The sequence below is a fragment of the Rattus norvegicus genome, chromosome 8 (genome assembly GCF_021556685.1).
Source record: "Rattus norvegicus strain SHRSP/BbbUtx chromosome 8, alternate assembly SHRSP_T2T, whole genome shotgun sequence".
NCBI classification, from domain to species: Eukaryota; Metazoa; Chordata; class Mammalia; order Rodentia; family Muridae; genus Rattus; species Rattus norvegicus.
Genome location: NC_141541.1, coordinates 103,155,591 through 103,173,736, shown reverse-complemented (window position 1 = coordinate 103,173,736; position 18,146 = coordinate 103,155,591). Strand labels below are relative to the sequence as shown.

The following is an 18,146-nucleotide window of genomic DNA, read 5'->3' as shown; positions in this document are numbered from 1 at the left end:
CAGCTGGGGGCTCCTTGTCTCTTCACAGACCTTAAAGACGCCTCTTGTATCTTACCTACCAGCCTGTAAGGGCATTTAGATCTTCTGAGTCAAAATCATTATCTTGGGTATTCTAAATTTACCAAAAGGTCCCAAGTCACTGAAGGATGATCCAGGGAAAGAGAGAACAGTAGGTTTCCTCACAGGCTTCACTACCTGAAAGCCTGAAAGCGGGATTATTAAGGCAAACTTTCATTCTCCCCGTCGGGACCTTTCGCTACAGCATTTAAATTTCTTTGTTTTTGCCCATCTTTTTTATTCCCTTGTTCCGAATTTACCTGAAGGAAGCTGACTCACAGATTGAACAGATGCTCTTGGACCCTTTCTGTCTAGCCTATACTGTCTCGGGGTCTGACACTAGCTATACACTCACTGCCCCAGGAGCAGCCTGTGTCTCACCAGTCATGTGGAATTAATCAAATTACGGTCAAATCCTCCTGGCTAAACTAGGAGATTCACCAGCTGAGGCAAACCAAAGTAGCTGCAGAGAGTCAGAGTCGGAAGTGGCAAGAAGATGTAGGGCCTGAACGTGTTTCTCTAACAGATACATATGAGTAGGTAATGACCCCGGCTAGGATGCAGCTAAACGGGAAAGGATTCATTTAAAAAAGTCCAAGGAGCGGGAAGCTGGAGCGCACAAGTTCTCCTTCATAAATTAGTGAGTCATGAGAATTTAGGCAATAAATGAATAATTGTGGGGTAAGATTAAGTGTTTTAAGGTTATTGAAGACCTTAAATTACACCAATTTAGCAGAGAGTGGGTTCAATGCGTTTTAATATAACAATTAGCTCTCAGTGAAGGAGGGGAACCCAGGGCTCCTGCTCATTCGCTATAGGCTTCTGCGATCTGAAATCATGGCAGCATTTGCTGAGTGGGGCTAGAACCTCGAACTCTCCAGCGGGCTGGCTTTGGGTTGATTTTCTAGTTTCTTAAAAACTAAAGTTTGTTTTGAGAGAAATCTCACAGAAATTAGAATCACATGCCGTTAGAGCTGGAAGAGCGGTGAGAGCCGGAGCCATAACTTCCGTTTTACAGATGAAGAAGCGGTGTCTCCATCTGAGGCGCGTAGACAGGAGAAACTGAAAGGCACACTATTCATATTTAGCTGGTGTAGCCCTAACTAGCTTGAAAACTACTAAGGATGAAATCCTTTCCTGTGAGCTTCTGCTTCTTGCCATTGCCAGGCCACCTCTGCATTCCCCCGGGCCATGTGATGTAGTGTGGAGTCATTCTGAAAAAGGCAACGTTAATCTCCTGGCAGTGGTGGAATAGCCAAGGTATCCCTGGACAAGGGGATGGAGCCATCTGTCTCTCTACACCACATGGATCTCTGATTCGCTCATCTACACCGTGGCTCCAAACCAGAGGCTGGGGGTACCCTTCTTACACCCCCTTAACATGTAAATAAATGTTACAGTCTCAGTCATAATAAGAGAAATGCTTGGGCAGACCACGGGGAGATGTAAATCCTGTAACGTATGGGGGATCCTAAGTTTGCCTGGCCATGTCTTTGAGGAGAATAAACCACCATAGATCACTAGCTGAATGCAAACTGGTGTACAGTCCAGGGGAGAATTTTAGTGTCTAGGAATATCTATTTCTAGAAATCGATCTCAAAGACGCACTGGAAGTGTGTGAAAAGCTGTTCATTTAAGAGCTGCTAATTGCTGCACCATTACTAAATTAAAAGCACAAGAAAACACCTTCAAATCCCAATTGGTGGTGCATTGGCTAAATAGTGGCCTATTCCGCAGCTATAAAAGGGAGCAAGAGAGATCTTTGCTTGTTGCCAATGTCTAAAAACTACTGTTAATTAAACAAAACTAAGACAAAGAGATGGTATAGCATAGTATATATTAGAAGGTGACTATGTTTGCTTGTGAGCCTAAACTTAAGAATAGAAATTTAACCCAATAACTACCAAAATGTCTCAGAAGTTAGGGCAGAGCAGACAAGAATAGCAGCTAAGGCTCTTTAACCCCATACCAGTATGATTTTGTTTGTTTGTTTTTAAATCCTTAAGATACTTAATCCAATTCTAAGACAAAACAACAAAAGCACAGTGAACCAGAAAAACATTATTGTGATGGACTTGGGGCTTAACCACACATTGGAATCATGTCAAGTGATTTAAAAACAGAAAAAAAAACTTTTAACTACATCCCAAGTGGGGTCTACTCAAAGGCTAAAAATAACCACATGAAATCTTAAGCCATTTTCAGTTGTTATATTTTTAGCAATAATGTATGTGAGATAATTTTAAGAATGTATATTTTAAGCAAGTAAAAATTATATTAATGCAGGAGGAGGAAAAAGAGGCAGAAAAATGCAAATGTACATTCAAATTCAAGGCATCATAATAAAATTTCTATAATCCTAAAACAGAGCTGAAAATATTAAAATGAATCTATGGTATAACTTTGATCAATTTATGGTATAGCTTTAATGAATTTTATGATATAACTGCCTGAACCCAGATGGTCTAAAAAGAGTGACCTATCCAATGGTAATGACAACACTTAGTAACAAAACTGGTGCTTAAACAAATTTTCTTCTTGAAAGATCCAAGTGTAAAAAAAAAATCCAATAAAAAATGTCAAAAAAGGAATAAAATAACACAGGCTCTGTAGTATGCACATAGAACCATGATAAACAATAAATTACATATTAAAAGTTACACTTATGTGAGATAACAGAATATTCAAATCCACGGAAACAAGAGATAGATGAACAGCTATGAGGGGACTAAAGAGAAAGGAAACTAATATCAACAAAAGATCCAGGCTCATGGGAGACATGGCTAATTTTTGAATTGAGGCACAGAAGTCATAGATGATAAGGCTAGAACATTAGAACTACTCAAATGCAAGAAGTTAATCAAAGATCACTAGGGTCATGTCAAAAGGATACAAGAGAAACATGAAGAAACATGAACTTCCTTTTTTGAAAAAAAGGCATTTTAGTCATTAAAAAGACTAGCTAGCATAGACTGAAACACAATTATGTTAAAATCCATGCATTCAGGAAGATGTATTTTAAAAACCTGTTTTGGTGACAACATGTAGAGGATGCCATGGAAACAACACATTATCATGGAAATTAGTAAATTAGAGGAAATTATCGATCATTTGCCTTGTTTGCCTCCTGCTTGCTGCTACTACACTGTGCAGTGCCTGAATGGTTGACCTGGGAAACTTTTTGAGGAGACTCTACTGGATTAACTAGTAACCATCAGTGGGAACTGGAGCAGCCCAGGTAGACAGGGAGCTGCAATAGAGCTTGTCAAACTGTCTGAGCCTATGAATTAGCTAAGTTCACTGTTACGTTCTGAGGCCTGAGGTTGAACCTGAGAATAAGCATCTATAACCTATTTGATGCCAGCAATACTGGCCAAGAGGTGTTGGCTGCTCCTATCCCCTGGGTCTTCCTTTCCTTTGTTGAACATAGACAGTTCCACAGAACAGCCTCAGGTAAGGACACTCTGTAACCAGGGTGGGGTAGAACAAGATCAAGACAACTCCTTAATCATCCCTAAACACAATGAGTATCCAAGCCAAACTGAGGAACATCCGCTATTCTAACCATGAAGAGGGAAATGGTTTCTTTATCAATTATAGATTAGGCTTAGTCTGGTCTTCCCTCTTTAAGATAAGACACAACCAAGTGGGTAATTACGGAATTACTTTTACTTCCTGACAATTAATCCAGGGTGAAGTCCTTACCCCTTAAACCTTTAAGTATCACAAATGGAAACGCACGTCCCATCACAAAGCCTTCCCATACCACACCCTCTGGGACAGCCATTGGTCCCTGCTGTCTTCTGTGGTGAAATACCAGGAGGAAGGCAACTTGAGGAAAGGGTTTTCTTGGCTCATGATTTTACATCACTGTTCGTCATCAAAGGACTTCGGGGAAGGAACTCAAACGGGCCTTGGAGGAGTGCTCCTCACTGGATTGCTCCTCATGGCTTTCTCGGCCTGTTTTCTCATAGAACCCAGGACTACCAGCCTAAGAGCAGCCCTCCCCCCACTGACAATGTGCTGGGCCCTTCCCTATCAATTGGTAATTAAGAAAATGTCCTACAGTCTTGCCTACCTACAGCCAATCTCATGGAGACCTTTTTTCCCCTCAGTTGAGGCTGTCTCTTCTCTATTGACTCCAGCTTAGTTGGCACAAAACTAGCAAGCACACCGCCATTGAGCCTTCTCTTTCATTGTCTCAAATAAGAAACCAGTTTTGTTCACCCTCAGGTACAGTCTGGCCATCTTTGCTAGCGTGCCAATTCATGGTATGGTGGACAAGCTGACGGCAGAAGCACCCGTCACCGTTGTCTTCTGATGGGATAGTCCCAGGATCATTTTTAAAGGAATCAGGGCCAACCTGATTCTGATTAAGCCACTAGCTTTCACCACCAGAAACACTGGGCACACAGGGACATTTTAAGGGACCATATTCAGTTTATTCCTGAAACTATCACTGATTCTCCAAACAACAGATAAATAGCATAGCAGATGGAGAGGATCTTAAGTTTAAACACCGCTCAGCAGACAGAGCAGTGTATCGTGCGCCATCTTGGGATATGATTTGTATAAACTACTAACGAACCAGCAATGGCAATAACAACAAGTGAACTAAGGATATTTAAACAGTGATGGGAGCTTTCACAGTATTAAATCCGGACCTCGAATAGTTGTTGGTTCTACTACAGCAACAGCAGTCACTTTCAGGGAACTTACGCACCAAATATGGAACTTGAAATTCACTTTAATGCAACACATAGTAAACTGGAGGGGGTGGAGGACATGTGCTCACTCTAATCCCTATCTTCAATGAACTTTAAGAGCTCCATAGTAAACAATTTTAAAAATGTTTAAACTATTTAACAGATAATTTTTGAAAAGAAGGATGTGTTGAATAGAGACAAACAAGGACAACAGCTCAGAATGGCTCTACATTTGAGAGAAACCATAATGGCTTTAAAAAGTCTCTTCCTCCATGGAGATTGCTTTCTGACCAATTTCTCCGGAGCTGTCTGATATTACCTACTTTTTCCCCTTTTCTCTCTTGACTTTTTATTTAATTCACTTACAGATATGTCAACAGCCTATGATGAGGAATGGAGAATTATTACCAGGGGGACAAAAATGACGGCCCGTGGAGAAACCATCAATTTAAATGTTTGGCTCTTCAAAGAAAGACACGCATTATTTGCACAGTTACCTGGATCTGTAGCAGACATCAGTGAACCAAAAAACAAACAGTCAGTGAAGTGGAAGTCTCCGCTTTTCAGCTGGCCAGCGTGCACCATGGCCTTCACAAAGCCATACATAATTAACCTGTAAAAGAGAAACAGAAGGCCTTTACACATCGAGCTGGACCCTGTGTAAATCCATGCTGTCTCAGAGAACATTCTTGTGTGCCTTCTGAATGTGGACCGTGCATAAACCACCACCATCCTGCCAATGCACGGCCACTATGATATCTCAGCTCTGCAGGATATTTTCACTGAATATCACAATCCATTCACCTAGCAAATGGTTAACAGAGCACTTGCTAACATATGTCATGGAAAGTAAGTTAAGCTTCAAGGATGTATAAAAAGATTGTCAAACCATATCTATTTTATTTCTACTTCTGAGAAAGATCCAGTCATCCTCCCTTGGGCTCTCCTTGTTTTTTTGGTTCTGTGGATTTTAGTGTGGTTATCCCAGACTTTATAGCTAATATCCACTTCTAAGTGGGTACTTACCATGTGTGTCCTTTGGGGTCTGGGTTACCTCACTCAGGATAATATTTAAAGTGGATGGAGGGAGGAAACTGGGGGAGGAAAGGGGCAGGGGGGTAGTCAGGTATCAGGTGTAGGGACAGCAGGTGAGGGAGAACAGAAATCGGAGGCGGGTAGGCATCTCTACAACATCCCAAAGACTTGGGAAGGGGTCGGGGAAGAAGAGGAGCCAGGGTGCTATGGGGATGACTTTAGCTGAGACTCCTAGCAGTGGGGGGGGGGTGAATCCTGAAGTGGCCACTTCCTGTAGCCAGGCAGGACTCCCAGACAAGGGATAAGGACAGCAACCATCCCACAAAATCTTCTACCCAAAATGTTTTCTGCCGAAAAGATATACAGGGATAAGTATAGGACAGAGATAGAGAGAATGGCCAACCAATGACTAGCCAAAAATGAGGTCCACCCCATGGGCAAGAACCAGTCCTTGACAGTTAATGATACTGCTATGCTTGTAGACAGGAACCTAGCATAGCTGTCCTCTGAGCGGCTTCACCCAGCAGCCAATGGAAACAGATACAAAGACCCACAGCCAAACCTTAGATGGAGCTCAGGGAATCTTGTGGAAGGGTAGGGGGAAGAACTAAGGGACTGGAAGAGGACAGAGACTCCACAGAAAGAACAAGAGTCAATTAAACTGGACCCTTGGGGGTTCTCAAAGACTGAATCACCAACCAAAGAACAAGCATGGACTGAACCTGGGGCCCCTGCACATATGTAGCAGAAGTGAGGTTTGGTCTTCATGCGTGTTCCACAACAACTGAAGGGGGGCTGTCCCTGAATCTGTTGCCTACCTGTGCATCCCATTTCCCTAGCTGGACCACCTTGTATGGCCTCAGTGGGGGAGGATGTGTCTAGCCCTGCAGTAAACTGATGTGCTGGAGTGGGGGAGCTCAGGGTTGGGGGACGACCTGGGACTATTTGACAACTACACAGGACACCCCAGGGGTTTCCCCTTCTCAAAGGAGAAGGGTAGAGGGGATGGGGAAGGATCTATGTGAGAGGGCACTGGGAGGAGAGGGGGGCTGAAATTGGGATGTACAGTGAATAAATAAACTGATAAAAATGATCAGATGTGGCACAGCAAATCATGCCCACAAGCCAGTATAATCTAAAATCAGTGGTGTTCTTTAGAAACTGCAGAACATCCATTTCCCAGAAAGATTTTGCAATCCTCACGTGCACTTACAGTTTGTGTTTAACTTATACAGAGGCAGTGAGTATGGCTAAAAAAAATGGCTAAATATCAGCTCTTAGATGGTAAGGATCTCAACAGTCATACAGACACTTGTAATTCTCTTCAGAGAACTACCTCATTAAGGGAATATTTCAGACAGAGCTCCATTTAAGCAGTCACAATCACACCCAAGCTATACATACATGATGTCAGGGTATTATTAAAACTGTCTCCCCTCAGTATGTTGTTCATCAGCTAGGGTAACAACAATGGCCCATGGGGACTTTGGAGGGCAAATAAAACAAGAAATGTCTGGTGTCCGACGCTCTTAGCACTCTGAGGGAGCTGCTTACTGTTTCTCGTGACGGTGGAGATGGGAAACATTTGTTGACAGTTCCTGCCTCTTCACATGCTTTAATTAACTTTATCCGCAGCCGATCCTGTAAGGTTGACACTATCTATTTACACCTGAGAAAAGCGGACACAGCGTGATGCAGACACCTGCTTAACATGGCAAATTAAGCAGGATGTTTAGGCTTGAGTTGAGACAGCCTGCTTCCATCGCTGGGGATTTTAGCCACCATAATATGTTAGCGGAAGAATGGCTTTAATGTGTTCCACTGTACTGATGAGCTGTCGCATACGTGAGACAAACTATCAAGAAAGTGTTCTAAAGTAGTGGTTCTCAAATCTTTAATATATTTTTCATGTGGTGACCACCAACCATAAAATTATTTTTGTTGCTACTGCATAACTGTAATTTTGCTACTGTTAGGAATTGTAATATGTATATCTGATATGCAGGATATTTGATATGCAACCCCTGTGAAAGGGTCATTCAACTCCCAAAGGGACTGCAAACCACAAGTTGAGAACCACTGCTCTAGACAGTCCAAGGGGCTCCCTTCTTTCCTGCCACTGAATTGATCCATCCACAGTTGCCAGCACTGCTTGTGCTTTCCCTGACAACAGAACCTGCACTCGCAAGCTTTCACCTTGGGTGAGGGACCAGTGGCTCTTCCCAGGCTTCTAGCTGCAGATTGGGACGACCGAGACCCTAACCTTGTGGACTGAGTAACTGCTGTCCATCTCCCTGGCAAGAGACAGTTATTCGGGACTTATCCAGATGTTGAAGGGTGTGTCCTCAAGCATGAGTGCCAGGTGCTCATAGTCTCAGGCGTGACCTGGCTATCGTTGTTGGTGAGGAGTGGAGGAAGCCCTGAGTGTGGGAGATTATTGTATGTATGATGTGTATGATGTGTGCTGTTGACATTGGCACAGTCATATCAAGGACCTGAACCACATGGGAATGGCCAAACCTGCCAAAGATGAGGATTAGAATGAAATGACGGAGCCTTCCTTGTGGGGGGAGGGGTGTCTCTGACTGTGGGTATTGATAGTGTGTGCAGAAAATGTCCGCTCTAGCTTTGTATTGGGTGTTTATAACCTGAACACAGCTCCCCTGTTCCGCTGTGCTTCTGGGGTGTTGCAGATTCTCTGTCTGAGAGGCCAGACCACCTGATCCCAGTTTCCTATCTCCATGTCCATCTGTCTGTCTTTTCTTCATTCCCTCCCTGCCCCAGTAAGGCCCAAGCACCCACACTCCACTCCCTGACCACCTCACACCCTAACACCCCTAGCACTCCACTTCAGCCCTACACCTCCCCAAGTTGCTTTTTGGTCACGGACTATCTCACAGCAATGGGACGCAAATGAGAACAGAATAGGATTCATTATGACTGTTAATAGCAGTTACATAAAGGGAATTAAATGTGAACTTTTCTTCTGCTTTACTGCCTTTCTCCAATTTTTTAAATATAATAACCATGGTAGAAACAAACAATAATGCACATTAGTGAGTTCTGTTACAGACAATAGACAGCCATTGTACTTTTTAATCCTCCCACTTCTCTGAGGAAGGCATTGTAATTTTCCCCTTCACAAATGAGACAATCAGGAGTCACGGAGGTTAAATAGTCATACAGTGAGCGTCTGTTGAGTTGAATCTGGGTGGACAGGCGCAAACGCTTAGCACAGCTTTTCAATGGCTTTGGAACACTTTTGAAATCAGTGTGTGGGTGGCAGGTGACACACATTTGCCTGAAAAATGTAAATTTCAAATTTACTCCAGATGAACTACTGGACATAAAGTAATTAAAATCATAGTTACTTCCTTGAAATTAACATAATTAATTAATTAAAACGATGGAAAGAAAGAATCTTCAAAAGACTGAACCCAACCCGGTACACACTTATATGACTCATTTTTACTCTTACAGATCTAACAGTGGTCACTGTCACTGCTTACCGTAATGTTATTCTTACTTTGCTATTTGTATATTAGCACATTATTGTCACTGCTGCATTATTAAAAGACAATTAGTTATGAATATGTTAACTGGGCGGCTGAAAAGTGTACTCATTAGCAGTCCCATATTTCCACAGAGTTCTGTCCTCTCTCAGCCCTTCATAGAAAGCCGCTCAGGTGGCTCAGGAGGGCCAGCCTGAGACAGAGGTTGCCAGGAGTCAGGGAAATTAGTGGCCCCTAAGGTGAGGGGTGGAGATTGACAGGAGCTACCCCAGCAGACACAGCTGTTACAACACTGATTTCAACTTGAGTTCTCACAGGAGGTGTGATGCACTCTTAGTACTATCCTTTGGATAATGGCGTATAGGTTGGAACCACAGGGTTGGGAATCTATGACACTCAGTAGAGTAACAAAAGGCAGTATGTCACTCACTCTAATGGGGGGCACTAGGCAAAAGAATTTGGGGAAATGTTCAACATTCTCACTTTACTGGGTGTTCATGACACATTTACTGATTTTAAATTTCTTCAGCTTGTCTTATATTCTCTAGCCTGTATACCTAAAGGAATGCTGAAAGAATGTTTCAAAACAAAAAGTTCCAGAATGTTCAGTTGCTTGGATAATTTCAAAACATTTCCTTTTAATCTCCGTGTTTTTTTAAAAAAATTCTCTCTCCTTTTCTTTAAAAAAAAATCACCAAACTGTGACCATAACACCAAGAAAGGCATATTTTGCATTGCCACGGAAGGGTTATTTGTACTAATCCTCTGAAGGATCGCATTTACCTGAGCACAAGAAATAGGTTATGTGGAATTCACTCACTAGTGAGGAAATCTTGGACCCACACACCTCAGCGTCAAAGTGCACCTGAGTTTCTCAAATTTTATTAAAGGTTTATTTGTGTGTGTGTGTGTGTGTGTGTGTTTGAATATGTGTACATGAGCACAGAGACCTATTGAGTCCCAGAGAAGATCTTGGGCCCCACCCATGAATCAGACAGTTGTGAGCCATTTAATGTGGGTGTTGGGAACCAAACTCAGTTGTCCAGAAGAGCAGTGCCCACTCTTTTTTTTTTTTTTTTATTAACTTGAGTATTTCTTATATACATTTCGAGTGTTATTCCCTTTCCCGGTTTCCGGGCAAACATCCCCCTCCCCCCTCCCCTTCCTTATGGGTGTTCCCCTCCCAACCCTCCCCCCATTGCCGCCCTCCCCCCATAGACTAGTTCACTGGGGGTTCAGTCTTAGCAGAACCCAGGGCTTCCCCTTCCACTGCTGCTCTTACTAGGATATTCATTGCTACCTATGGGGTCAGAGTCCAGGGTCAGTCCATGTATAGTCTTTAGGTAGTGGCTTAGTCCCTGGAAGCTCTGGTTGCTTGGCATTGTTGTACTTTTGGGGTCTCGAGCCCCTTCAAGCTCTTCCAGTTCTTTCTCTGATTCCTTCAATAGGGGACCTATTCTCAGTTCAGTGGTTTGCTGCTGGCATTCGCCTCTATATTTGCTGTATTCTGGCTGTGTCTCTCAGGAGCGATCTACATCCGGCTCCTGTCGGTCTGCACTTCTTTGCTTCATCCATCTTGTCTAATTGGGTGGCTGTATATGTATGGGCCACATGTGGGGCAGGCTCTGAATGGGTGTTCCTTCAGTCTCTGTTTTAATCTTTGCCTCTCCCTTCCCTGCCAAGGGTATTCTTTTTCCTCATTTAAAGAAGGAGTGAAGCATTCACATTTTGATCATCCGTCTTGAGTTCGTTTGTTCTAGGGATCTAGGGTAATTCAAGCATTTGGGCTAATAGCCACTTATCAATGAGTGCATACCATGTATGTCTTTCTGTGATTGGGTTAGCTCACTCAGGATGATATTTTCCAGTTCCAACCATTTGCCTACGAATTTCATAAACTCGTTGTTTTTGATAGCTGAGTAATATTCCATTGTGTAGATGTACCACATTTTCTGTATCCATTCCTCTGTTGAAGGGCATCTGGGTTCTTTCCATTTTCTGGCTATTATAAATAAGGCTGCGATGAACATAGTGGAGCACGTGTCTCTTTTATATGTTGAGGCATCTTTTGGGTATATGCCCAAGAGAGGTATAGCTGGATCCTCAGGCAGTTCAATGTCCAATTTTCTGAGGAACCTCCAGACTGATTTCCAGAATGGTTTTACCAGTCTGCAATCCCACCAACAATGGAGGAGTGTTCCTCTTTCTCCACAGCCTCGCCAGCATCTGCTGTCACCTGAGTTTTTGATCTTAGCCAATCGCCCTGGTGTGAGGTGAAATCTCAGGGTTGTTTTGATTTGCATTTCCCTTATGACTAAAGATGTTGAACATTTCTTTAGGTGTTTCTCAGCCATTCGGCATTCCTCAGCTGTGAATTCTTTGTTTAGCTCTGAACCCCATTTTTTAATAGGGTTATTTGTTTCCCTGCGGTCTAACTTCTTGAGTTCTTTGTATATTTTGGATATAAGGCCTCTATCTGTTGTAGGATTGGTAAAGATCTTTTCCCAATCTGTTGGTTGCCGTTTTGTCCTAACCACAGTGTCCTTTGCCTTACAGAAGCTTTGCAGTTTTATGAGATCCCATTTGTCGATTCTTGATCTTAGAGCATAAGCCATTGGTGTTTTGTTCAGGAAATTTTTTCCAGTGCCCATGTGTTCCAGATGCTTCCCTAGTTTTTCTTCTATTAGTTTGAGTGTGTCTGGTTTGATGTGGAGGTCCTTGATCCACTTGGACTTAAGCTTTGTACAGGGTGATAAGCATGGATCGATCTGCATTCTTCTACATGTTGACCTCCAGTTGAACCAGCACCATTTGCTGAAAATGCTATCTTTTTTCCATTGGATGGTTTTGGCTCCTTTGTCAAAAATCAAGTGACCATAGGTGTGTGGGTTCATTTCTGGGTCTTCAATTCTATTCCATTGGTCTATTTGTCTGTCTCTGTACCAATACCATGCAGTTTTTATCACTATTGCTCTGTAATACTGCTTGAGTTCAGGGATAGTGATTCCCCCTGAAGTCCTTTTATTGTTGAGGATAGCTTTAGCTATCCTGGGTTTTTTGTTATTCCAGATGAATTTGCAAATTGTTCTGTCTAACTCTTTGAAGAATTGGATTGGTATTTTGATGGGGATTGCATTGAATCTGTAGATTGCTTTTGGTAAAATGGCCATTTTTACTATATTAATCCTGCCAATCCATGAGCATGGGAGATCTTTCCATCTTCTGAGGTCTTCTTCAATTTCTTTCCTCAGTGTCTTGAAGTTCTTATTGTACAGATCTTTTACTTGCTTGGTTAAAGTCACACCGAGGTACTTTATATTATTTGGGTCTATTATGAAGGGTGTCGTTTCCCTAATTTCTTTCTCGGCTTGTTTCTCTTTTGTATAGAGGAAGGCAACTGATTTATTTGAGTTAATTTTATACCCAGCCACTTTGCTGAAGTTGTTTATCAGCTTTAGTAGTTCTCTGGTGGAACTTTTGGGATCACTTAAATATACTATCATGTCATCTGCAAATAGTGATATTTTGACCTCTTCTTTTCCGATCTGTATCCCTTTGATCTCCTTTTGTTGTCTGATTGCTCTGGCTAGAACTTCAAGAACTATATTGAATAAGTAGGGAGAGAGTGGGCAGCCTTGTCTAGTCCCTGATTTTAGTGGGATTGCTTCAAGTTTCTCTCCATTTAGTTTAATGTTAGCAACTGGTTTGCTGTATATGGCTTTTACTATGTTTAGGTATGGGCCTTGAATTCCTATTCTTTCCAGGACTTTTATCATGAAGGGGTGTTGAATTTTGTCAAATGCTTTCTCAGCATCTAATGAAATGATCATGTGGTTCTGTTCTTTCAGTTTTTTTATATAATGGATCACGTTGATGGTTTTCCGTATATTAAACCATCCCTGCATGCCTGGGATGAAGCCTACTTGATCATGGTGGATGATTGTTTTGATGTGCTCTTGAATTCGGTTTGCCAGAATTTTATTGAGTATTTTTGCGTCGATATTCATAAGGGAAATTGGTCTGAAGTTCTCTTTCTTTGTTGTGTCTTTGTGTGGTTTAGGTATAAGAGTAATTGTGGCTTCGTAGAAGGAATTCGGTAGGGCTCCATCTGTTTCAATTTTGTGGAATAGTTTGGATAATATTGGTATGAGGTCTTCTATGAAGGTTTGATAGAATTCTGCACTAAACCCGTCTGGACCTGGGCTCTTTTTGGTTGGGAGACCTTTAATGACTGCTTCTATTTCCTTAGGAGTTATGGGGTTGTTTAACTGGTTTATCTGTTCCTGATTTAACTTCGATACCTGGTATCTGTCTAGGAAATTGTCCATTTCCTGAAGATTTTCAAATTTTGTTGAATATAGGTTTTTATAGTAAGATCTGATGATTTTTTGAATTTCCTCCGAATCTGTAGTTATGTCTCCCTTTTCATTTCTGATTTTGTTAATTTGGACACACTCTCTGTGTCCTCTCGTTAGTCTGGCTAAGGGTTTATCTATCTTGTTGATTTTCTCAAAGAACCAACTTTTGGTTCTGTTGATTCTTTCTATGGTCCTTTTTGTTTCTACTTGGTTGATTTCAGCTCTGAGTTTGATTATTTCCTGCCTTCTACTCCTCCTGGGTGTATTTGCTTCTTTTTGTTCTAGAGCTTTTAGGTGTGCTGTCAAGCTGCTGACATATGCTCTTTCCTGTTTCTTTCTGCAGGCACTCAGCGCTATGAGTTTTCCTCTTAGCACAGCTTTCATTGTGTCCCATAAGTTTGAGTATGTTGTATCTACATTTTCATTAAATTCTAAAAAGTTTTTAATTTCTTTCTTTATTTCTTCCTTGACCAGGTTATCATTGAGTAGAGCATTGTTCAATTTCCACGTATATGTGGGCATTCTTCCCTTATTGTTATTGAAGACCAGTTTTAGGCTGTGGTGGTCCGATAGCACGCATGGGATTATTTCTATCTTTCTGTACCTGTTGAGGCCCGTTTTTTGACCAATTATATGGTCAATTTTGGAGAAAGTACCATGAGGAGCTGAGAAGAAGGTATATCCTTTTGCTTTAGGATAGAATGTTCTATAAATATCCGTTAAGTCCATTTGGCTCATGACTTCTCTTAGTCTGTCTACATCACTGTTTAATTTTTGTTTCCATGATCTGTCCATTGATAAGAGTGGGGTGTTGAAATCTCCCACTATTATTGTGTGAGGTGCAATGTGTGTTTTGAGCTTTAGTAAGGTTTCTTTTATGTATGTAGGTGCCCTTTTATTTGGGGCATAGATATTTAGGATTGAGAGTTCATCTTGGTTGATTTTTCCTTTGATGAATATGAAGTGTCCTTCCTTATCTTTTTTGATGACTTTTAGTTGGAAATTGATTTTATTTGATATTAGAATGGCTACTCCAGCTTGCTTCTTCTGACCATTTGCTTGGAAAGTTGTTTTCCAGCCTTTCACTCTGAGGTAGTGTCTGTCTTTGTCTCTGAGGTGTGTTTCCTGTAGGCAGCAGAATGCAGGGTCCTCATTGCGTATCCAGTTTGTTAATCTATGTCTTTTTATTGGGGAGTTGAGGCCATTGATATTGAGAGATATTAAGGAATAGTGATTATTGCTTCCCGTTATATTCATATTTGGATGTGAGGTTATGTTTGTGTGCTTTCATTCTCTTTGTTTTGTTGCCAAGACGATTAGTTTCTTGCTTCTTCTAGGGTATAGCTTGCCTCCTTATGTTGGGCTTTACCATTTATTATCCTTTGTAGTGCTGGATTTGTAGAAAGATATTGTGTAAATTTGGTTTTGTCATGGAATATCTTGGTTTCTCCATCAATGTTAATTGAGAGTTTTGCTGGATACAGTAACCTGGGCTGGCATTTGTGTTCTCTTAGGGTCTGTATGACATCAGTCCAGGATCTTCTGGCCTTCATAGTTTCTGGCGAAAAGTCTGGTGTGATTCTGATAGGTCTGCCTTTATATGTTACTTGACCTTTTTCCCTTACTGCTTTTAATATTCTTTCTTTATTTTGTGCGTTTGGTGTTTTGACAATTATGTGACGGGAGGTGTTTCTTTTCTGGTCCAATCTATTTGGAGTTCTGTAGGCTTCTTGTATGTCTATGGGTATCTCTTTTTTTAGGTTAGGGAAGTTTTCTTCTATGATTTTGTTGAAGATATTTACTGGTCCTTTGAGCTGGGAGTCTTCACTCTCTTCTATACCTATTATCCTTAGGTTTGATCTTCTCATTGAGTCCTGGATTTCCTGTATGTTTTGGACCAGTAGCTTTTTCCGCTTTACATTATCTTTGACAGTTGAGTCAATGATTTCTATGGAATCTTCTGCTCCTGAGATTCTCTCTTCCATCTCTTGTATTCTGTTGGTGAAGCTTGTATCTACAGCTCCTTGTCTCTTCTTTTGGTTTTCTATATCCAGGGTTGTTTCCATGTGTTCTTTCTTGATTGCTTCTATTTCCATTTTTAATTCCTTCAACTGTTTGATTGTGTTTTCCTGGAATTCTTTCAGGGATTTTTGCGATTCCTCTCTGTAGGCTTTTACTTGTTTATTAATGTTTTCCTGTGCTTCCCTAAGTGTGTTCATGTCTTTCTTGAAGTCCTCCAGCATCATGATCAAATATGATTTTGAAACTAGATCTTGCTTTTCTGGTGTGTTTGGATATTCCATGTTTGTTTTGGTGGGAGAATTGGGCTCCGATGATGGCATGTAGTCTTGGTTTCTGTTGCTTGGGTTCCTGCGCTTGCCTCTCGCCATCAGATTATCTCTAGTGTTACTTTGTTCTGCTATTTCTGACAGTGGCTAGACTGTCCTATAAGCCTGTGTGTCAGGAGTGCTGTAGACCTGTTTTCCTCTCTTTCAGTCAGTTATGGGGACAGAGTGTTCTGCTTTCGGGCGTGTAGTTTTTCCTCTCTACAGGTCTTCAGCTGTTCCTGTGGGCCTGTGTCTTGAGTTCACCAGGCAGCTTTCTTGCAGCAGAAAATTTGGTCTTACCTGTGGTCCCGAGGCTCAGGTTTGCTCGTGGGGTGCTGCCCAGGGGCTCTCTGCAGCGGCAGCAACCAGGAAGACCTGTGCCGCCCCTTCCGGGAGCTTCAGTGCACCAGGGTTCCAGATGGTCTTTGGCTTTTTCCTCTGGCGTCCGAGATGTGTGTGCAGGGAGCAGTCTCTTCTGGTTTCCCAGGCTTGTCTGCCTCTCTGAAGGTTTAGCTCTCCCTCCCACGGGATTTGGGTGCAGAGAACTGTTTATCCGGTCTGTTTCCTTCAGGTTCCGGCGGTGTCTCTGGCAGGGGTCCTGCCGCTCCCCCACGGGAGCCCAGAGGCCTTATACAGTTTCCTCTTGGGCCAGGGATGTGGGCAGGGGTGAGCAGTGTTGGTGGTCTCTTCAGCTCTGCAGCCTCAGGAGTGCCCACCTGACCAGGCGGTTGGGTCTCTCTCTCACGGGGTCTGGGAGCAGAGAGCTGCTGCCGGCCGGGATCCGCGGGTGTGGGACTTCCGGTAAACACAGAACGTGCCCGGTCCTAGAGAAATTCTGCTTCCCCGGTCCTAGAGAAATTCTGCTTCCGTGTGTCCCAAGCTCACCAGGCAGCTTTCTTGCAGCAGAAAATTTGGTCTTACCTGTGGTCCCGAGGCTCAGGTTCACTCGTGGGGTGCTGCCCAGGGGCTCTCTGCAGCGGCAGCAACCAGGAAGCCAGTGCCCACTCTTAACCCCTAAGCTTTGTCTTCAGCCCATGCCTTTCTGAGTTCTGTGCCTAAATGTTTCCCTTACAATAGGCATCTTTTTCTATGTATTTGTTTGTAAGCTATAGAGGTTTCAGCCTCACTCTTTGTTTTTTACTGGAGTATCTTTTCCTTTCTAACGTCCCACCAGAGAATTCACAATTCTAATCATACTCTGTTGCATGGGATTGGGTCGCCTAGCCAATTTCATTCACTTCGTCACTCAGGAATTCATAATTTGAACACTGAATTTCTTCATTCAACAAATAATTATCAGTAGATTATCCCTGCTCTCAAGGAGATTATACTTTGAGTGTAACAGTTCATTAACACATTTTCTTCACATTGTGGCCAAGTGCTCTACAGAGAAATAAAGATGGCCCACAGGCCTCTGAGTTCTGGAGAAAGCTGAGGGACCTCTAGCTTACAAAGTTTGGTTTTAGGAATGTTGTGTCTGAGGTAGTGAGACAGACTCTTGGGTGTCTAACATAGATCAGTGGGAAATTTGCTTAAGACTCAGACCTTCAGTCTCTGCTCCAAATTTGGTCTCTGTATTTCCTCCTGTGAATACTTTTGTTCCCTCTTCTAAGAAGGACTGAAGCATCTGCACTTTGGTTGTCCTTCTTCTTGAGCTTCATGTGGTCTGTGGATTGTATCTTGGGTAATCTGAACTTTTGGGCTAATATCCACTTATCAGTGAGTGCATACCATGTGTGTTTTTTGTATTTGGGTTACCTCACACAGGATGATATTTTCTAGTTCCATTGATTTGCCTATGAATTTCATGAAGTCATTGTTTTTGATAGCTGAGTAGCACACCATTGTGTTGATGTACCACATTTTCTGTACCTATTACTCTGTTGAAGGGCATCTGAGTTCTTTCCAGCTTCTGGCTATTATAAATAAGGATGCTATGGGCTCTAGCTACATATGTAGCAGAGGATGGTCTTGTTGGGCATCAATGGGAAGAAAAGCCCTTGGTCCTGCCAAGGCTTGATGCCCCAGTATAGGGGAATGTCAGGGCAGGGAGGCGGGAAGGGATGGGTGGGGGAACAACCTCATAGAAAGCAGAGGGAGGGGAGATGAGATAGGGAGTTTATGGACAGGAAACTGGGAAAGGGGATAACA

General features: G+C 42.4%; 1 protein-coding gene across 2 annotated transcripts in view; it reads right to left on the bottom strand.

Moving 5' to 3' along the window:
- Slc9a9 (solute carrier family 9 member A9) overlaps positions 1-18,146 on the bottom strand; it is a 560,109-nt gene that overhangs the window by 407,578 nt on the left and 134,385 nt on the right. For both annotated transcript variants that reach the window (NM_001271438.2, XM_087562860.1), the window contains 1 exon segment: positions 5,261-5,376. In NM_001271438.2, coding sequence (NP_001258367.1) covers positions 5,261-5,376 — 116 coding nt within the window.